Raw genomic sequence first — 22,065 nt, 5'->3', positions numbered from 1 at the left:
TGGCGGCCCGGGCACATGCGCCGGTAGCGCCGCCGGGGGGCCGGGCCGGGGGCGGGGGGAGCTCCTCGCAGCCCCTGAGGGGCGGCCGCGCCGCCTGCCCTTGACTCATCCTTGCAGCAGGGTACGTGCTGGGCAGCACAGCGCCCGCTGCTCTTGCACAGCCGCACTGTGGGGCCGGCACTCGCAGCCTCTCGCACCCCGTGCTTAGTCATGATAAGCTCTTCGATAGAATCGCGAGGGGCCGTGCATCCCTGTGAGCCCCCTCCGCCCGTACGACCCTGCCCGGAGACGGGCAGCGGGGGCTGTTGAGGAGGTTTAGCCCTCCCTCGCCTCACGCGATCGCTGCTACAGAAAATGCCTTGCAGCGCGTTTTGGTAGAGGAGGAAGTAACAAGTGGAAGCATGGTGATAACGTTCAGCGCCTTCATCTTGTGAAGTGGGACTTGTATTTTCTGCACGCTGGAGACCGTGCTGAGAAGGCACGTGTGTGGTTACGTTGTTGTACTATAGCAGCAGTCGGAAAAGTCTAATATTATGAGACGCATCCCAGATTTGAGTTTTAAAGTGAGTCTGGGTAATAGAGGCAAACTCACCTCTAGAGTGAGTGATAAGACTTCTAGAGTGTTGTGGTAAGACTTGGTGTGTGCATCAAGCTTTTCATTACTGTCCTGCGTAAAGGGATTCTTTTCCCCTTTTGAGCTCATTAGAAAATTCTTACATTGTAACTAAAGATTGTATATGAAGTCCTGCATATCAGTATATGAGAGATAAAATACCACTTGCATCGATGGAAAAAGTATGCTAAATTTTTGGAGTACTGACTTCACCTGGCACTTTTAATGTGGCTTTTTATATTGTTAAGAAATTTATCAGTAATATCTTATACAAATCTGCTTGATCCTCACTAGTAGGCCTAGTTCTCGAGGCAAGTTTTTCCTTATCTCCAGTATTTTTTTTTCGGTGAAGTGGTCTGTACTGAGGTTATTTATTTCAAATAGCTGCCCTAATTCATGTCCTTTTGTGCTGCCCATAAGTAAACAGTTGAAGTGTCTTAAGTTTACTTCATCTATCTTAATTCTTTTTTTTTTAATTATTTCAGTCCTGTTTCCTGATAAGTCGTTTCATTCTAGTCTAGGAGAACTTCCTCATAGCAAAGTACAATTGCAGAGCTGACAGCTTCACTGGTACTCTTACCAGTGCTGGCCACTCTGAGCCAGATCAGCAGGAGGATGGTAGTCAATACCTGTTGAAAACCAAAGTAGTCTGGAGGTTTGGCCACCTGGTCCTGTGTAGTTTGCAACTTCCCTCATGTGAAATTAGACTTTATGAATATTTTTTATTTCTGCTAGATATTGTTGTAAAATCATTGACTCCCTTCCTTTTAGAAGGAAAAGAGAAGCGGTACCCAGGTGAAAGTGCTTCCTGATACTGGTTCAGGAGGAATTTCAGACTGGTGTGAATAGTTTTTAATCTATTTTATATCTGAGCACAGGTATCTTATTTAATATTCTGAGAAGCTTATACTCACTGATTGCATCCTATAGAATAGATATACAGAAGATCCTTTCTTCCTTTCGTCCTTTTTTTTCCTAGTTCAGAATTTGTATATCCTGTTTTCCTGATAAGAAGTGTAGTCATACCTGTAAGAGATCTTTGCCTTCTTTGCCACCCAAGGTGGTAAGGTCTGGTAGGAGCAGGAGTTCTTATCAACAGGGGTTGTTCACTAGAAACTGCTGGTTTTGAAAGGGTTAGAACAGATATGATGCAGCCATCATAAAATTCAGCAGGTAAGACATATCTGGGTGCTGACAAAGGTACCCCTGATGCAGACAGAAAGCACTAGAATGATGCTCCTGCTGCTTGGCTTGTCCATTATCAAGGATAAGAAAGAGCCTCCAGTGCAAATGGAAAATGTGATGGGAGATGAAATCGTTGAGATGCTGCAGGTTAAGGGCTGCATCACTTAGAAGTGGCTGTGGCTTACGTGACAAGGCTCTTGTCCCCCCTGAGCAGCACTGCCATGAGCTGCTGCATTGCAGAGTGGGTAGTTGGGCAGAACACAGCTCAGCTGCAGGGTTTGGGGCTTCTGTCTCAACAAAGGGTGGAGGGATCCCTTGCTGTAAGGGCTTAACACAAGATTACATTGTACCCTGTCCGCTTCACCTTGTGCGTGGGAAGTTAAATCTGGTAGCCGTTACTTGGTTTTGCCTCAAATGTCTTGGGTGGCACACTTCTGCAGTTTCTTCAAATGAGCAGTGGTTTGAATCAAGCCATAATTTCATGAGATACTGTCTTATAGGTCTAGTGAGATTGATTTTCATTCATATATGTAAAAGAATGTATTGTAGATGTAAAACATGTCAAGTAAGCACAAAATCCTTTTCATTGTGGAGTAGAGCACTGGGAGAGGCTATCATCCGCAGTTCAGTACAGGGGAAGCATTCCTAAACTTACTAACTGAAGAAGTGTTAGTATACCAATGATGTTGATGTATCATTAGTGAAATGTGTTCAAGTCTGAGATGTCTGTAGATAAATGGCATGGAATTTCAAAGACTTGTTCTTATTTTTCTTCTGTATCAGTGAATAGCAAATGTGGTGGGTGAGACAAACCAGTCCTTCCTTTAGCTAGCCATATCCCATGGATCCTAGTGCTGAGTGGTCAGGGGAAATTTCAGGATCACTGCTGGCAGCCTGCTGAAGAGAACGGTGGTTAACAGCATTGACACTGCTTTTTCTTGTTTGTCTGTGTTCTCACTTATTAAAGAAATGTGGTTCTAAGACTGTGCTTGAAGACACCTTCCTTTCCTTATTCACTCATATACTTTAAGACCATAAAAAGGATGTTATTGTTAATGAACAGTTAATGAAGTTAACAGTTAGTGAAACCACTGAAATGTTAAGGCCTTGCTGGTTATTACAGTTATTGCAAGTTCAGCTCCATTCTTCCTTTGAAGAATTGTGCCTGCTCTGTCATGTTATGTATGAATAACAATTACGTGATGGTGTGTCCCTGTGAAGTCTCTGGCATATGTGGCAGCTGAAATGACAGAGCATGTTTCTGTGCTCAGGTATTGAGAAAGAAAAAGAAGGGGAGACAATGAACAAGGCAGAAACACTGAGAATTTTGATGGCTGCAATTTCCTGGGGGGGGGGGGGGGGGCGGGATGGGTGTGGAGCAACAGGGAGAGTAAGATGTGCTTTTATCAAAGGCTGACTTACAGAATTCAACCCTTCAGTTAGAGTAATTGCATAGATTTAGTTGGAAATGATTGCGAAGAAGAAATTGAAGGTAAAAATCCAATGTTGTAAAGGCCTAGAGGAGCTGTAGAACCTATCACATAGATACAAGGATAGTAAATACAAATGGGCTCACTTGGTTTCTACTGGGCTACCATTTCTGTGTTTCCTCTCAGATGTGGACATACAAATGCCTGTATTCTGAAGGGTTAGGCTGTAGCTTGCAGATCATTAATTAAATAATTTGGAGACATCCACTGAATCAATGAGGACTGTGAGACTAAACCATGTACAAATGGGGTTTAATTCTGTATAGTAGTTGACAGAATGCTTCTGGTACATGAAGTTGTACAGATTTTTAAATTAGACTTGTTGAAGACTTGGACCTGTAGGAAGACAGTTTAATTTTCCAGCAGCAGAAGAATGTGACAAGCTCTTTACTGATAATACATAAGGAAAAGGTTTATTATTGCTAGAGAATGCTGGTGGCTCAGTGGAAACAGTATTTGATTGTCCAACTATACATCAAACGTACTTCACTGTATTTGGGTTTTCACAAGCAGAAAGTGGACACTGTAATTCAGGTTGTTGAAAAACATGGTTTTCAAAAAAACAGCAGTCATTTTATAAAACTTGTTGGGCAAATTGGTCACTCACATCTTCTTTAATAACTTAGTCTAATTAGGATTCTCATTATTTTGTAATCTATAGTGGAGTTACTATTGTCTTGCTTAAAAGAGCCACCCTTCAGGAATGTGCAATTAAACAACCTGTTGGTTTTGACAGCTTGACCTTGAATACTGACCATGGGGATATCTTACTGGATTACTCCAAGAACCTTGTTACAGAAGAAGTGATGAAAATGCTGATGGAACTGGTAACTATTTAAAATCCTGCATTAATGAACAAAATAGTTTTTACCTGCAACTCACTATTCTAGCACCATTTATAAATATTAGCTAACAAGTTAAAAGGCATCTGTTTACAAATCTTGGCAGGATTCAAATTCTTGCATTATCATCTAGCCCCAAGTTACAAAGCCATTTTTCAATGCAGATCTGCATAAAAATACTTACTTTAAAAAAGGAGAATCTTTTTTTTTTTTTTTTTTTACCTAGAATCTAGTGGGTCATTTAATCCATCGTAATTTTTGTTTCCCTGTCTTGTGTTAAATGTTCATGCTCCTTAATGTAGCTGGACCTTTGTAGTGCGTGTTGACTTACCACTATTTTAAGAGGAATCTGTATTTACCTTTTTCAGGCAAAGTCAAGGGGTGTGGAAAGTGCCAGAGAGCGCATGTTCAGTGGAGAGAAGATCAACTTCACTGAGGTAAGGCTATTTCTGTCCACGGTTCTTTCCACTTTAATTGTGCCTGTGTATTGTGGATGTTTATGCATCTGTGTAAGCAAAGTCCTGAAAAGACTTACTTTAAATACTCCTTTGAAATGCTGAGTGGTTGTGATGTTTGCTGCACTGTTTCAAGAGAAAAATTTAAAGTTCTTGCTAAAAAACTCCTTCCTTCAGTGTATCTTATTTTAGATGTTTTGGTGGTGGTTTTTTTTTTTTTTCTCTTCCCTCTTTTGTAGAGAGGAAGATGAGTTAGACCTTGCAAAGGGCATGGAGCAGAGTATTGCATTCCAGGTATCCCTTAAATGCTTTTGCCTAATGTTAGTGTTCATAAAGCTTAGTAAACTGCCTAAAGGGTGTGAGGGAGGATTGTGTAAGACTTTCTGCTTTGGGCTGTGATGCTACTTGTCTTTGGGTACATTTAAAAGTCAAGACTATAAACAATCTTGGGAAATTAGCCATGCATTTCAGTAAGAGGATGAGTACCTTCCTCTTTTTGTAGATCTGAAGGTTGTAGTTATGGTTAAGTCTTTACTAAAACATACAGAAAGCCAACTGTACTTTTTCTGGTATTAAAAATAGGATGAAAACTGAGTACTCAACAGCATAGTGGGTTTAATTAGTCTGCATTAAAAATTAAGGCTACTTAGTATGTTTGAGTCAAATTCAGAGAAACCAGTATTTCCTTTGACTTTGCTTAAAATCAATCAATAGCCAACAGCTTGTGCAACTTGGCAGTTGGACATTGTATTGTTTGTGAATGATTCATGTTTGTAAAAAGGCACAGACACAAACATACAGTTTCACTGGAGAAATGGTTCCTGTTCCTTCTGTGTTGATGCCTTCAATTTGCAGATGTAGCTAGTGAAAAAAGAAAGCAGGGAAAGAGGGTGAGAAGTCTTAAATCTGTTTGGAGGGTTGTTTTGTCAGACACTGCCTTTCACTAGCCTCACATAACACAAATTATTACAGGGTTAGCCCATCTCTCACTATATATTATAGAGTTGTTCTTTGCTGTGTATTGAGAGCAGATGTAGCAGCTGAAGTCTCAGAAGGATGCAATTTTCACAGAAAGCACCTAAACACAATATTGAACTGTGATATGTTTGGCTTCTGCTGCTAGCTCCCTCTTTTCCTACTGTCTTGATGCCACTTTATATATCTTAAGTCTAGAAATGCTTCTTTTTTTATCAGGCTGTTTTTCAGTTGCTTCTTTCCAGTTCAGAAGTTGACTTAGAGGGGGTTTGCCTAATTTTTCTGTTTGTATAGAATATCAAATCAGGTTCATTTGGCTCTGGAGCTTGTGGACAATGTGAAATTGTCAGATGTTAAGCAGGATGCTGTCAAACAGCATGAATAAACCTAAAGCAGTAAGACATAAGGGAGCTGCTTGACGGCAAGAACTGACTCGTCCACTACTCTTGATCTGCTTTAGAACATTCTTTGGATATTTGTCTGAAGTATTTTAGACTTGTCTGTACTTGGTGCTGCTGGCATTGGCTGCATGGTGTGTGCTTATGTGGAAATTCTTTATAGTGCACCTGTGTGTTGGTGCCAGGTGTTTGTCCCAGACGAGTTAAAACTTGGAGCTTGATATGGTACAAAGAGCATTACAGGGTAACTCATCTGAACACTCATCACTGGGACAGTCTTCATAGCCTACATGATGTTTAGGGAATACTTCTGCTTAACCATAGAGATCAGGTCAAGTATGATGACTGCTCTTGATTAGACAAAGCATCCTTCAAGCCTGATAGTGAGCAGTATTTACCAAATACCATCCCATGGCTGAGTGCTGCAAAAGAAATTCTCTGTCCACCCCAAATTTGAGTGGGTATACTTTAATTAGCAAATGAAAGAGGTTTTTTGTATTCCATGTCAGTAATCACAAACTCAATGATTTTTGAATTAGCATTTGGTATTTAAATCATAACTTGGCAGTTCATATTGTCTGTGTTGTCTGTCTCACAATGCCTCTCATTGTAGTAAGGAACAATGAGGTAGAGCAGACTAATTTTTTACTTTGTTCATTAGTATTGACTAATTCTTTCATTCTAGATTAAAACTGCTATGCTCTTAAACAGCTGAACTGCAGGCCAGATTTCAGTGCTTTGCTTTATGTGTAACGGTGGAGAAGTAATATAAAATGGTGCATGCTAAGAGATTTTTTTTGTCTTAAACACAACGGCTGCCTACGTATTTGGTGTGCAAGTGTTCAGGCAACATTTAATTGTGGGCAGTGGATGGAGGGATGTGGCTATTGTATCTGTTGTTGTCAAATGTTTAAGTTATTTGTCTCTTCCTGTATGAAATGGTCTACTTGGGATAATTGAGAAGATGCCAGAGAAAATAACTTCAGCTGCTTGTTGTAATTGATTTTTCACTATTGTCATCAATAAGAAACAATTTCTTTCTTGTATACCTAAAGCATGCCAAAATAAAGATCACTGAGTAGTGAATATTGCTGAATTCTGAACCTCAATCTCTAAATGCTTTTAAAGGGATTTTGAGCCTTTTTTCCCAAGTAAACTATTACTTTGCATATTGTGCTGTCATAAGCCCCCTGCACTGAGTTGAAGTGAGAGGGTGATTGAGGTAGCTGCTGATGTGTGTATGTACACACACTGAAAATACTGCTCCACTAATCGCAGTTAATCTAAAGGAGTTTTAAATCTTGAGGATTGTACTTGCCTGCTGGATGGGGCATCTGAGGCCCTGGGGTATAGCTGGAAAGCACTTGAGCTTGATTTCTTTCTTTTGTTTCAGAACCGAGCTGTGCTTCACATTGCTCTGAGAAATCGCTCCAATGTGCCAATCCTTGTGGATGGGAAGGATGTTGTTCCAGAAGTAAACAAAGTGTTGGACAAAATGAAACATTTCTGTCAGGTATAGTACCACCACAGCTTATTTTTCATATATTTGTTCTATACGCAGCCAGGTTCTTACATGTGTATTGTGAAGTGTTGATTGTAGACTGGTTCACATGAATTATTGTGTCCTTCTTTGAGACTTATGATACTTCTGGCTCAAGCATGGAGTTGGAGCTGGTTTTATTGATTCACTTTTTTCTTTCTGTTTCCAGTTGGGTTTATTTTTAATGGGCTCCCTAGATCTTGCTCGTTCAGCAGTAATCTTGTGTGTACTCTGGAAGTCTTGTAAATCATTAAGTACCATTCAAATATTACTTTATTTCTTGCTAATTTTTCAACTAATTGGCTGCATGAGGTAGAAACTGCCTCTTAACATTTGTGTAAAATCAGGAGAGAGGTAGAAGTTCCCAGCTCAATTGCTATTTGGTTATGCTCTATTTAAATAGTTTCTTAAGGACCTTCTGGTTTTAGGTCAAATTACTTTGATTTTACTGTTTGCACTAAAAACTCCCTGAGTAGTTTTAATGTGTTTTAAACAAGGCTGTGAGGTCCTGGACCTGCTTGCTTGCTGTTGTGAGCCTTATGCAGGTGGTAGTGCCCTGTTTCACTGGCAACTCATACTTCTAACCTATGCAAAATGAACTTGCAGTCTGTCCATTTCTTAATGATAAATTCCAAAATCACAGTAACTGGCACCAGTGAATTTGGTACTTTCCTCATATACTGTGAGAACTGAATGGCAATGGAAATTCAGTGGTGTCTGCCACTGTAGGATTTCTAGCTGATTAAGGTTTTGGTAGTGCAAAACAAGAGTTTTCACAGGTGCCATCCTCTTGTTTGCTGTATGATTTGAATTTTCAAAGCCTGTGAATATCATTTTCTATGCAGATGTATCTTCTCTGCAAAATAAAAAATCATGTTAAGCAGTTTCTTTGAAAATACTAACAAAATATGCTGGTTTCAGTCACTTACTTAGCAGATGGGATTTTAAGACTATGTATCCTCTATGAGGTAGAGGAATGCTGTATACTAAAAATGCATTTTCTGTTTGGAAAAATGAAAAGCTTAAACATTTGTAGTGAAGGAGAGCAAGTACCAGCATAACCAAGTGCTTTGTAGAAAAATTGCTTTAGACCTGGGGAATGTACTTGGAAGTATTCATGATACTAGAAAGATTGCTTTTGTGACTGGAACAGATTGAATGCATAGGTGGTAGATGATGGACAAAATTCAATGTAGAGTTTGTTATTTAATGATTGTGATTTTGTTTTGAAACTCTCAGTGACTCTTAAAGAACAAGAACAGAGCAGGAACTTGCACCATGTGCTGTTAAGGTGAAGCCCAGAAATAAATCCTAATGCAAAGCATACTTGCAATAGAAAAGCTTTTAGAATGTCTGGTTTGCCAGTAAATCTCTTATCTCTGACTTTACTAATATTGTCTTCCAGTTCAGTTGGTGAAGTTTTTGCTAGTTAGACACTTAAAGAGCTGCTTCAGGTTGAAATATTTGTTGTAAATAATTTAATGCCCAAGAAGTTTTCATTTTTGGATAGATGTCTCTTGCTTTAGCAAACACTGTAAGTGCTACAGCAATCCACACAGAAGGGGAGAGTTTAACTTCAGTAAGTGTTTAGAAGTAAAAACACACTGCAACATCAATCTTAGACATAACGCAATGTGTAGGTACGAAGGTAGCCCTGACTGTAGGCCCTAAGGTCTGGAGGCTTGAAAGCTGTCCTTGTCAACTTTCTACAACAATACCTGAAAACAAAGCCTATTTCCAGGGTTGGCATCACTAGCTTTAGTGTAAGTATAAAATGGTCATTGCATTTTTATTTTTTTCTTGCCACAGAGGGTCCGTAGTGGTGAATGGAAGGGCTACTCTGGAAAGGCAATAACTGATGTGGTCAATATTGGGATTGGTGGCTCTGACTTGGTAAGCTCCTGACTTCTATGCACCCTGCACATCTTTGTGTGCATGCTTACAGTGAGGATAAAATCTAATTGTGGCTTCTATCCAGGGCCCTCTGATGGTAACTGAAGCCCTGAAACCGTATTCCAAGGGAGGCCCTCGTGTCTGGTTTGTGTCCAACATTGATGGTACTCATATAGCCAAAACCCTGGCTGAACTTAAACCAGACACTACTCTCTTCATCATTGCATCAAAGGTATGTCTGATACAAGCACTGCCTGTGACTTGCTCTGCCTGTAAAGAATTCAGTCAGAAGAGATGTCTGTCCACAGGAATGTCTAGATCAGGGGCTTCCAGTGTGGATTATTTCTAAACAGGCCTGTTGTGATTCTTTCTAAACTTGCAGTACAGGCTTGTGTTGTTGCTGAAATACTTGGGGATCTGTAAGTCAAGTGCTGAGAATTGCTTAACCTAAATAAGATACATGAAAAATTTCATGTTGTCTGGGGTTTTTCTCAGTCAATCCAGGTTTCAGTTTTATTCACAAAGTTTGTTTTCCTGCGCTTCTCTGTAGGTGGAGTGTAGGATCCAATGTCATTATTTCTTTGAAATTCTGGATGTTCCTAAATTCCTAAATGTCTTTTGGTCCTTTATTTTAAGTACAGTGTTACTTGTTAAGTGTTCTGGTTTTTTGCATTAATGAATTGCATGTAGTTTTAAGAATCTCCATTTTATTTTAGGGTAGTCACAAAATAGCTTCACCTAAATAACTTAAATGCTGAGTTATTTGAGCACTATAAATACTAAGCTGCTTTACTTAAAGAGGTAAAGATAGTCAGCTGGTACTTCATAAGATGACACTTATTTCTGATTACAGATTGAATAGCTGCCTTTAAGTCTTGCCTTGCTAAGACCTTACTCTGTAAGCATAATTGCTAGCAGCCCTCTTCCTCTGAGGAATGCTTCTGTCTGAGAAGAGGAAAGAGGTGGAGACAAACTTCATGATTATGTAACTTGGGTTGTCTTCATTTGTAAAGTACAGTAGAACCTTTCTGCTGTTGGAGACAATCTGCAACAAGTGAACATGTGTGCAGTGCTGGCCATGCTCTGCACAGTGCTCATTATCTTATCTTGGCTGTGCTGCGGCTGAGCAACAGCTTATGGAATAATAAGGAAATTACACAAAGTAATACTAATGGTCACTTGGAATAATTGAGTCCAAGGATCACGGTTCAAAGGCTTAGAAAACTGCCAAATTGAAAGAGTAACACTTGAGTTTGTTTGCCAGACTGTAGTTAGATAATTGGATATATTTGGAAGAGGATGAATGGCATTTTTTTCTTTCCATAACAGGCTTATGTTTCATAATGAAATATTTCTGGAGATGGATGAGAGTAGGATGAATCTAATGTTCACCCTTAAAGCTAAATTTTGATGGCTGAATAAATCAGAATGGTTGTAGATACTTGCAAAACTGCATGACTGAACTTCTGTGCACACTTCATGAAGCAGGAAAATGTTTTCCTCTAATCAGTGAAAAATTATGACAAGAGTCTTGGCAGAAATGAGTGTTTTTCCATGAAAAAGTAGGAATTGAAGAACAATAGGACAGTCAGCTTGGTTATCCTGTTTTGATGTTCAATTAGTTTGTTTTTAGTTGAACAGTAAAACTTTAGTCTTTTACTAAAAAATTAAAGACTTTATTCTCAAGGTTTTGAAGAACAGTTTGGGGAGTGGGAAGGTAGGAGATGGGGAATAATTATTCAGATCTCAGATACATACTAGTTTAAAACAAGATGGGTAAACCTACCAATATTAGTGTTTACTGGATTCATAAGCTTGCTTTTTTCTGTAATCTGGCAGCAGCCGTGTATTAAGAACATCTAGAATCGCTCTGCTCTGGTTATCTGAACATGTGATGCTTTAGTAACCTGAAGTTGTTTCCATTTTAAGAACAGTATTTTACTTATTTGCTTGCTTTCCAATATGCAGACTTTCACCACCCAGGAAACCATCACCAATGCAGAAACGGCCAAAGAGTGGTTCTTGCGTGCTGCTAATGATGTAAGTCTGAGATGTTTAGCTTAAGTAACAGAATGCAACAGCTTTTGTTGTGCAATTTCTTCATGATTATTCTGTGTGCTTTGGAGCAAAGCCAGTAATTGCCCAAACATAAGCTTAGTAAATTATGTACTTAGATCATTTCAGTACTTTGTTAATGACTGACCATTTTGTCCAATCAAAGTGATAAACCCACTAGTTTTTCATTATAAATAGTTGTCATGTATCGTTCCTCCAATCTTGCCTGTTAAGTAATAGAGTGTAGTGTGTGCCTTAGAGCTGACCAATAATTTGGTAGAATGACTGATATTGAAAACACAAGAATACTGTGTATGGCATTACCTTTAGATTATTGCCAAATCTTTAAAAACTAGAAACGAAGCTATGGTTGGAATGATACACTGACATTTCTATGGCAGATGGCTGTGCTATGAATAGAAACCTTGTATTTGTCTCATTCTCTCCTATTTCTAACTCTTAAAAGGAAAAAAGCAGATACTGCCTGTTCAGGTAATTAAGATGGTCTGTAACCTGTTCCAGTCAGGGTGACTGTACTTAGTTTGAAAGCTGGGCTTTGAAATTCCTCCTTACACTACTGTTCAGACAACTCATTTTTGTTCACCAGAACACCTTCTGAAAGACTGAGGTCTAAATCTGGAGCTTGACCTTTATCAGTAATTCAAGTTGTCTTGGTTTCTTGACCCTGGCTGGAAGGGCAGTGGATGTATGTTGAGCACCATCTGCTCCAGAGCTGTGGTGGTGGTGTCCAGGCTGATAACAGACTCTGAAGGAGAGGGTGTGCCCCTCTCAAGAGGGAGTGCTTCTGGAGGGCTTGGTGAGAATATCATCAGAATGTTCTCTTTGGGTGTGCTGCCAAATCCCAAGCTGAATCTGAATAAGATGATTACAAATTAATAACACAGAAACAACTGATGATAGTCAACAGCTTTTTGTTTAAATGGTAGCAGATCAGCTTTATAACCAGAAATGAAAATAGTTGAATTCTAGATCTAACTGTGTGTTTATTTTTCTTAAGCCTTCAGCTGTGGCCAAGCACTTTGTTGCCTTGTCTACCAATGCTGTAAGTATAGCCAATCTAGTGTACCTTTAAGACAGCCTTACTTTAAAATCCGGTAGGGAAGCCTATCTTGTAGTAAGACGCTTGAGTACCAAATTTCAGCATTCCTCTTGAAAGGAAGCCTTTTTTTTCTACTCAAAGTAACTGAAACACTTCTAGAGTATTGAACTGTACCAAGACAGAACCTTGATTATAGATGTATGCTTTTTCTGCTAGAGCTTTAAATCTGAAATTGAGAGCTCTTGTGCTTGAAATGACTCCTGTTATTAATGAGTGTTACCTCTAATTGCTTAAGTGTGTGTGTGTGTGAATGCAGTTACATAAACAAATGTTATTCTAAACTCCAGGTAGGAGCAGAAGTAGTGCAGGCAGTTTGAATAAAGCTTATGATGAGCACACTGATGTGGTGCTTCATTAAAAAGTATGAAGTAGAGTGACTGGCAGCAATTAGCACAACACTGCAGTCATTGACAGGCTGTCAGGGACTGACATTATGGTTCTGTTAAATGTAAACTGAATGTCAGTCCAGCTTTAACTTTATGGCCACTTAGATTCATCAGAAAATGAATGTATGCAGTTTTTAATAGTGAGTAGTGATAGTTATTTCTGGAAATGAAAATGTAATTTTTGTGATAGATGCTATGCATTTTTTAAAGTAGATGTAGTTGTGGTATTGTTTGTTTAATAGATACCTAACTTGTGTTTGTTTGCTTGGTATAAAACTTTTTATGACTGCTGGTTTTACTTACGGTGTCTTTACATGTTTATTTTAGCCTAAAGTTAAAGACTTTGGAATTGACCCAGAGAACATGTTCGAGTTTTGGGATGTAAGTAAATGTCTAATATGATGTGGTAGGTGTTAACTGTTAGCTTTTTCTGAGGCAAATAAGAGGATTCCAACTAGATGTCTGGAAACTGCAAAAGCACCTAAATTATAGGAGTTGTGTTCGGTGCACTGAAATACCTGAAAGCCCTTAACTAAAGGCAAATTGAGAACTCTTGCCCATTCTGTTAAAATCCTCCAGTCAAAAGTCTGAAGAGGAGTCTTCTATGTTCTTAGCTGTCTAATCAGCTGTTGAGTAACAGGAGATAGTCTTGGCTTATTCCTCTGTGTGAGTAGTTATTATAAGCTGTGACATTTGCCTGTTGGTGTCTATGGTGTATGACCTAGGCCTAGTAAAGGTCAGGCTTCAGAAATGGGAGCCTGATTGGAGATTTTGTAGCAGATGCATATTTTAAGTATACTACCCTTAGTCTTGGTCCTTATACTTAATTAGAAACAGGTTGGTTTGTCTCATTGACTAATTGCCTGACAAATGAGTGGCTGTTCAGAAGTTTTTTGAAATGCTGCCTTTCCTAAGTGTCAGAATTTTGCTGAAGCAGGCCTTCCCTGTAGAAGAGTGATACTATGAAAGCAGTTATATAAGCTGCCAATTCAGGATTTGGAAGTGAACTGGCATTAAGGTATCTACGTCAACAGATGTTCTAAAAATTGGACAAGTAGGATAACTTCAGACTCTCAGAAAAGGCATACTTAAGGATTAAGGGTGCACTGTAAAGTGCAGGTTCCCTTGGCTGTGCCAAATATATACGGTGAACTATCACCAGAAAGAATATTGATTTTTGCTGGGAACAGTCTGAACACATGCTGCTGTTTTCTAATAGTTTGAATGTAAAAGCCTTGCACTTCTGTCAACCATCTCTTGTTTGCAGTGGGTTGGTGGCCGCTACTCCCTGTGGTCTGCCATTGGTCTCTCCATTGCCCTGCATATTGGTAGGTATTCCTGTGATGTCACCATGCCAAGAATTGCTTGCTTGCTTCAGGAATATAACTATGGAGTACGTTAACAATAGTAGATCGTGAGTCAGATTTGGGGCAAATCCTATTTACCTGCCTACTCTAAGTGGTTGGATGTGGGTGCTAAAAAATGACCTGGAATGCAATGGAAATCTTGATATTTTAGTACTGCAAATACAGTTTCAGAAATTACCCTGTACTTGGGTACGAGTAGTTAAATTCCATTGCTTTAGTTACATAGCCAAAAGTGCCTGATTTATGTAAAGCTGTGTCAGTGTTGAAAATCAGACTTTGCAACTGGCATTCCTAAACTTGAGGTAGAATATTTAGTATCTGTAAGTATACACACACTAAACACCAAAATCCTGTCTCCAGGTCTGCATATGAGCTCTGTTTAGCATTGTTAACTATCTCTGTCTCCTATTAATTCCTTTTGTTCCCAGTACTTTGTCTAGGCTATTGGGCCTGATGATTGCATTTGTTCCCTCATCACTGCTTTCAGATGTTTAAAGTCTGAACCTATAATGTTGTTTATTTTTCTAGACAAAAGTTAGAATTCTCTTACACAGGGGTTAAAAGAATAACGTTGGGTTTGGTGTTTTTTGGAATTATATGAATAGGAGTTTTCATGTGTAAAAAAAAAAAAAGTATTATAAGAGCAAAATAAGCAAGTCAGGCACTTACTGTTTTGTCTGCAATAAACTATTCATTGCTGCTGTCAGACGGATTTGGTGCTGACTGCTGATGTGCCAGCCTATCTGCACTTCTTAGACCCCTCATCTCCCACAGCTGGCCTCTGACCATAGGTAGAGCTGCTGCTTTAATTCCAAACGCTTCATCTCCTAATTGCTATGTAAGAATCAGGATTTCTGTTTTTGCAGGAAACGCTAGCCTTAGTGAAACTATTCATTTGGGAAAGTGAATGGAGGTTTAAATACCCTAACTATGAAGCAAAGAAAGCTCAGGTGAATAGTTGAGAGAAGAGGGAAGGGAGGGGTAGCTTTTTCTTTGAGAATATCTTATTAGAGCTGTTTTTCCTCACACAAGTGCAGAAATCCCTGCTGTACTAACCTTGCCCTGTTTTTTTGGGGATGTCTCTTCCACTGGCTGTAAAGTGTTGAAGTGTTCAGACTTGCTGAAAACTGTGGCCTCAAAGCAGCCTCTGTATTAAATGCCTCTGTTTTCCTTCTAGTTGTTCGTTCTACCTGAATGGAGATTTTAGGCAAAGGTTTTTGAATCATGTTTCATGAAGTTGGGCTTGCTCTGAAGTCTGGGTTTCAGGCATAAGCAAATACCTGGCTTATGGGATGCAAATTTCAGGAGAAGTCTTAAGTGCAGCTTTAAACTCGATTAGTAGTTGGGAGCCCTTGCTGCAAACAGGGAATCAAAACTGTTTCACAATTGTCTCTATAAGAAAAATGAAGTTTCAGTTCTAATAGTAAATACAAACTGACTTCTTTCCATTGTTAGGTTTTGACAACTTTGAGAGTCTGCTTGCTGGAGCCCACTGGATGGTGAGTGTGGGATGCCCATTTCAGATGTTCCTCTTTTAGACTTGATAGTAAGGAAACTGAAGGCAGGTTGGTTTCTAAAGTTCAGCTCCCCGTGTCCTCTTGACAGTTTGTGGGAAGCGCTCATTGGATCAACACAACAATAAAAACAATGTAGGAGTTGGGAGGGATGGCAGCTGCTTTATCAGAAGTGTAACTTTCCTTTGTCACGTAGGATAATCACTTCCACACTGCCCCCCTGGAGAAGAATGTGCCCGTTCTGCTGGCCATGCTGGGGGTGTGGTACATCAACTGCTACGGCTGTGAGACGCACGCCTTGCTGCCCTATGACCAGTACATGCACCGCTTTGCCGCCTACTTCCAGCAGGTAGGGCTCGGCAGAGCAAGGCTTCCTACAGCAAAGTGAAGATAAGCTTCTGTCCTGGTTCAGGGACCTGAATGCATGTGTCAGTTAAAACTGTGGTCACTTAATTCATGTAATCAGCTGCCTAAAGAGCCTGGTGCCAAGATCAATATCAGCTTCTTTGCTCACTTAAAGACGTTTTCCTCATACCTCTGTTATCTTGATGTCCATAAATTAGGCAGCTGTATCCCTGATGCTTAGAAAATTTCTTTAAACAAGCACTATTTATTGTAGGTGAAGTATGTATGGAAACTTGTACTGATACTGAGTGGTCCTGGCCTTCCCTTCTTTAGGGTGATATGGAGTCTAATGGCAAGTACATTACCAAGAAAGGCTCTCGTGTGGACTACAGCACTGGCCCTATTGTGTGGGGAGAGCCTGGCACCAATGGGCAGCATGCTTTCTACCAGCTCATTCACCAAGGTAAACAAATTATTAAATACCAAGTTCTGGAATTCAAGTCTGAATGGCTACAGAGCTGCAGGAGTCTGCAGAGTTTGCACTTGTTTAGAGGTTGGAGTCTTATCTAACCTAGCATCACATTGCTATGGGATTTTTAATTAGTGGCTTGTGAAGGCTACAAGATGCAGGTTTTAGCTACAATGAGGTGGTCAAATAAAGCTGAAACGACTGAGCTGTATTGTTACTTAACCCTGCTGCAAATAATAATGCTCTTCCCTAAGGCTTTTGAAAATGACTGAGTCTGCCAGTAACTCTGAAAATGGGGTGAGAAGTAAAGGTTTTTCTAAGACTTACCTGTTGCAGGGTTATTGACCTGGCTTTTCTTACAGGAACTCGCATGATTCCCTGTGACTTCCTGATCCCAGTGCAGACCCAGCACCCCATCAGAAATGGCTTGCATCACAAGGTAAGTTCTTACTTAGGGCACCATATTTATTGTGGCTCAAAGCACTGAAGCTTACTTGGTATTGCATTGTGTGATATTTCTAAATGTCCCTTTGAAACTATACACAAAGACTCTGTCAACATTCACAATAGATTTAAAAATATCTAAATTATAATTGCATGTTATATGTAATATATAATGCCGTGGTATGTTTATTCTTGAAGGATTTGCAGTGACAGCTCTTGAGGCAGCTCAGTGGTCTTTCCTGTGGGCCTACTGAAGCTGGAAAGAGTTAAGCAATTAAGTATTTGGAGAGAAAACTCCTTGAAGAATTGTAAGGAATGTAATCCTTGCAGAGTAGGAGGAAGCAAATTCTCAGACCTGATGTGACAGCATCTCTGAGGAAGCTTTCAAGTCTTAAATTCTAGGACAAAATTGGGTGAATATAATGGTATGGCTAGAGTGATGGCCCTCTGCATAGATGTTTTTAACCTGTCCAGTTTTTAGTTTAATGTATCATCTGACTAAGGATTTTCAATGAACTAAGATTTTTCTTAACTTCAAAGGTGGAAACATGTTCAGGTCAACTATTTACTGCATTCTTCAGAAAAAGCATCTTTACTTACTGCATTTCAGTCTTGTCATGATTTCAGTATACAAGTGCTATTTAAATTGTGTAATAGTAGTTTTTCATCAAGTAACACCAAATACAGGTGAAAATTTAGAGTATGACTCCTCAAAAGAAGGGGAGAAAAGATTTCATTTGACTATGAAAAACTTACTGTATCTTCAGGTAAGACAAAACCAGAGATAAATTTGCAGGCTAACGTTAGACAGGGAGCATTAAACTAAAACCTTGCAGTGCATTGGTGGGGATTGGTGTGTATGGTAAGCTGTGGGGATTTTCCTGCATACAGATGAGTAAGTACATCTTAGCTGGTTACCTTTGACTAATCTTTGCACATTTCCACATTTTTCCACGATAGGGTGTAGCATGAGATAGTCATAGACTATACTGGGTGAAAGGGCTGTGTGAAGTCCTGGCTCCTCTGGTCTCACTTGCTGCCATTTTCAGCAGGGGCAGGATTCTGGAAAACTGTCTTGGTTGTCTTTGGATATGTGTACTCTAAAATAGTAATTAAGTCTCTTGGCACTCTGAGGTAGGAAGCAATAGCTAAAACTGCTGCATATTTTACTGCCACAGTGTTAAAACTGGCTTGTAAGTCTAGACTAGGTCTTAGTTTTTCAAGCACCAGGTACCACTCTTCCAGCTCTGCAAGGGGTAATTTGTGTTTATTTTTACCTGCTAGATCCTTTTGGCCAACTTCCTTGCTCAGACTGAGGCCTTGATGAAAGGGAAGACAGCTGATGAGGCTCGCAAGGAGCTTCAGGCGGCTGGGCTGAGCGGAGAGGCTCTGGAGAAGCTCCTTCCCCACAAGGTACCTTGGAGGCTCAGGAGGTGCTGTGGTAGTGAGGGCTTTGCTGGGGGTGAGAGGGCAGCTGGGATGGAGTGGCACCAGTGGGACCTTGGCAGGGCACTTGGAACAGGCTGTGAGCAGCACTTTGGCTCTGGAGCCTTGTGGGGTGTTCCAGAAAAGATGGGCTATCTCAGCACTGCCCTAGACTAGTGACTTTTGGGTTACTTCTTGTAGCCCACAGTAGCCAGCAGTGATGCTTGGAGACACATTTTCCATTGTGTTTGTGATAAAACATGGAAGTGATACAATTTTATGGTTGAAGGCCTTTAAAGCTTTCAGGACTTTGTATTTGCTGCTAATGCAAATAGTCCAGTGTGGACTCGAGAATAAAACCTGCAAGTTTCTGATGTAAATTTTACAACATGAGATGACAATGTAACTCTTGTTTTGAAAGGTCTTTGAGGGAAATCGACCAACCAATTCAATCATGTTTACAAAACTCAACCCCTTCACCCTGGGAGCCATCATTGGTAAGTAAATAGATTTCTCATCTGTGAATGCTAATGAAGACTTTCTGATCAAGTTTATTGATAAATCTCTTTCTGCTTATAGCCATGTATGAGCACAAGATATTTGTTCAAGGAGTTGTCTGGGACATTAACAGTTATGACCAGTGGGGGTAAGTTTCCTTGGTTTGTTTCTTGTATACTTATTGAGAGATTATTGAATCTATCATGAGTTAGAGAAAAGACAATGAAAAAGTTTTTTACTTAGAGTGCATGATTATGGGATGGCTTTAAATGAAAACAGATTTTCTGGGGATAGGTTACCATGCCATAATGCATTATGCATAGGTTAGCCATGCATAATGACTTGTAGATAACAATTTTGGCTAAGCACCTCTGTTTAGTTGAATTTAAAAAAATACTATGAATGTAAAAAAGATGCAGTAGTGAGGAAGATAGTCAAGCAAGCTGAACACATGCTCTGAGAATTAGGAAGGGAAATGTCTTTATAGTGTGTGGGGAAAAAAAAATATTTTACCTCTAGAAACATTTAGTAGGCAGTTTGAGTGGCATCTGTTGAGCCACTCAAACTGCCTACTACTGGTGGTCTGATTGACCACCTCTTATTTTTCCTGTACTGGAGAGACAACATTCCTGGTAGAGGTCTGTGTATGTGGGAGCCCTTGGTTTCATGCAGGCTGCATCTGTGACTGAGGGCTGTGCTGGAGCTCCATGAGCACAAAACAGCAGTTGGGAGGAGTCTGTCACTGTGTCACTTAAAAATGAAAGACTTAATCAGGAGCTAATCAGATTCTTTAATCTGTAGTAATATGAACTGTACAATATACTGTATGTAGGCTTAGGTAGAGGGATTGGGAAATAAGATTTTTCAGGTGCAGCCTGCCTATGCTGTGAGGGGTTGTTTTGAAGAGCGCATTTGCTCTACAGGTGTAGAATATCAGTTTACACTAAGCTGCCTTAGTCTTTGTATTTGTTCTTCAGTGCTACGCAACCACAGCATGTTCTATAACTAAATACTGTAGCAGAACCTGCTGGGGATGCTTCCAGGCTGCAACTCAGCTGTTCATTGTTCAGGTGACACAAATCACCTGTGAATGATTTGTGATGAGTTACGAGCACTGTCCTGTTCAACAATGAACAGGAGCCAGCTGAATGTATTCTGCACTGGGGCAGGCTGCAGAACACAAGTGAATACTGAGGTGAAAAGACTCTGCTTAACTTCTAAAACAAAATCTTCACTTAGACATCCTGTAATTTGAGCTGTCTGCTCAGCTAAGCAACTATGAGAACTCCAGTTTTTCATGAATGGCACTGAGTTGAATACTTTGACAGTAATTTTTGAGGGGTAAAATATCACAGTGTTCACTGGGAAGTTGCTTTTTTACCAGCATCTATTTTTAATATCAATGGCTTATAGTAAATACAGTAAGTTGGTAGCACTAATATTGCTTTTTTTCTTTTGATTTTATAAATGCAGAGTGGAGCTTGGAAAACAACTTGCCAAGAAAATTGAGCCTGAACTGGAGTCAGATGCTCCAGTGACATCTCATGATAGCTCAACAAATGGGCTCATCAATTTCATCAAAAAACACAGAGCTTGAAATGAAATACTTGGAGGACATCGACAATCTCACTACCGAATACCCAAATCTGTTGTAGTCGTGCTTTTTTTTTTTTAGCCACTTCTAACAAAAATAGCACTGTATGGATGTAGCTCTCTTCACTTGTTGCAGTTAATCTTGTTGCGTCAAGTGTTACAAATGAAGCTAGTTTTGTGAAACCGGAGGTTGTATAGTTGCTTTCTGGTTTTGTGGCTGTTAATCTGTAAAGTGCAACTGGTATATTCCTCAATTCTGATCCCTCAACTTCCTTAAAGATGATCACCTACTGATACTAGAAAACAAAAGGTATGATGGATGAGTAAAACTTCTTCACTCTATCTTTAAAGTGCAGCCCTGGTTACATTTGCCTCACTCACTGTGTAAGGTCCTCTGAAGCCAAGTAAGCTGACTTTTGTCTTTCTGGATTGGTTCTACTGTAAGCTGGAAACTAGAATGTTTTTAAAGAATCAAATCTACAGCTGTAGGTTGTTTGGTTAGATTTCATCCTTCTTGAGCAAGATACAGATTTTTTTTCCCAGTGCTACTGTGAAAATGCAAGTTTACTGATGTTTGGTAAAAGATTTCCTTTTTTTGTCTGTAAGCTATGTGGACAGCTATCCAAAAAGGAAGAAAGTTCCTGGAGTGACAGTGATATCGTAGCTTCTCCAAACAGTTTTCCAGAGTTTGTGAAGCAAAAGCTTGGGATCACTTGGAGAAGAAATGTAATTTTGGTGTCCTCCAGGGGCAATTTCTCACTGTTTAATCAGCATCACTGTCTGACAACAGCAATGAGAAAATAGAGAAACCTGCTTGTCACCAAGTTGTTTATCCTCTTTTGTTCTCTTCTACTCTTGACCTCTTTGCTAGCAAACTGGCATGCTCTGGCTATTGTTCTGTAACACCTTTAATAAAGGTAAGACACAAGCATTGAAAGGAAACTTTGGTTCTCGTACCCCCAACACTGACTGCCCTGTGTGAGCTGGGACCCCTTAGTGCCCATCTTTGCTGTGCGGCTTCACTGGCCGGGCTGGGCGCTGAGGGCTGGACCTCCCTGATGTGGCACCTGCATTGTGCTTCACCGTCTGTCTGCAGGGGTTAGGATCGGACCTATGGAGCAATATTTCCGTATGAAGCATGGTCACAGAAAGAGAAACCCACTAGAGGGAAGCAGCCTGTTCTTACAGGAGGCTTTAACCCTCGCCTCCCGCGGTGCACAGGTGCTCGGCACAGCTTGCTCCTCTCCCGCCGTGTCCTTGAGCGGCCGGGCCGGACCCGCCGCTCTCCCTGAGGGCGCTCTGGCCGCGCGCGGGGCGCCCCCTGCCGGCGCGGCCCTCAGGGCTCAGCCCGCCGCGTTCCGCCGCCGTGAGGGAAAGGTGTGTCGGCAGCGTGCCGGATCGCCGCCGAGGCTGCCGAACCTGCCACCCTCGGGCTTACAGGCTGCGCCCAGGGCTGCA

At 40.3% G+C, this 22,065-nt stretch overlaps 1 protein-coding gene across 1 annotated transcript in view; it reads left to right on the top strand.

Moving 5' to 3' along the window:
- The window catches only part of GPI (glucose-6-phosphate isomerase), a 22,818-nt gene extending 1,269 nt beyond the window's left edge, over nt 1–21,549 (top strand). Inside the window, exons 2-18 of the mRNA XM_042027672.1 lie at nt 4,025–4,115; nt 4,499–4,567; nt 7,352–7,471; nt 9,308–9,391; nt 9,477–9,623; nt 11,360–11,431; nt 12,465–12,509; nt 13,280–13,333; nt 14,220–14,280; nt 15,775–15,818; nt 16,030–16,182; nt 16,512–16,641; nt 17,010–17,086; nt 18,376–18,504; nt 18,938–19,013; nt 19,096–19,162; nt 20,488–21,549. Coding sequence (XP_041883606.1) covers nt 4,025–4,115; nt 4,499–4,567; nt 7,352–7,471; nt 9,308–9,391; nt 9,477–9,623; nt 11,360–11,431; nt 12,465–12,509; nt 13,280–13,333; nt 14,220–14,280; nt 15,775–15,818; nt 16,030–16,182; nt 16,512–16,641; nt 17,010–17,086; nt 18,376–18,504; nt 18,938–19,013; nt 19,096–19,162; nt 20,488–20,611 — 1,543 coding nt within the window. The 3' untranslated portion in view covers nt 20,612–21,549. The remainder of the gene's footprint in view (nt 1–4,024; nt 4,116–4,498; nt 4,568–7,351; nt 7,472–9,307; nt 9,392–9,476; nt 9,624–11,359; nt 11,432–12,464; nt 12,510–13,279; nt 13,334–14,219; nt 14,281–15,774; nt 15,819–16,029; nt 16,183–16,511; nt 16,642–17,009; nt 17,087–18,375; nt 18,505–18,937; nt 19,014–19,095; nt 19,163–20,487) is intronic.
- Nucleotides 21,550–22,065: the final 516 nt, after the last annotated feature.

Source organism: Corvus kubaryi, unplaced genomic scaffold, assembly GCF_017639235.1.
Source record: "Corvus kubaryi isolate FWS band 111438036 unplaced genomic scaffold, C.kubaryi_AGA036_p1.0 37300, whole genome shotgun sequence".
Classification (NCBI taxonomy): Eukaryota; Metazoa; Chordata; class Aves; order Passeriformes; family Corvidae; genus Corvus; species Corvus kubaryi.
This window is presented reverse-complemented; position numbering and strand designations above follow the sequence as displayed.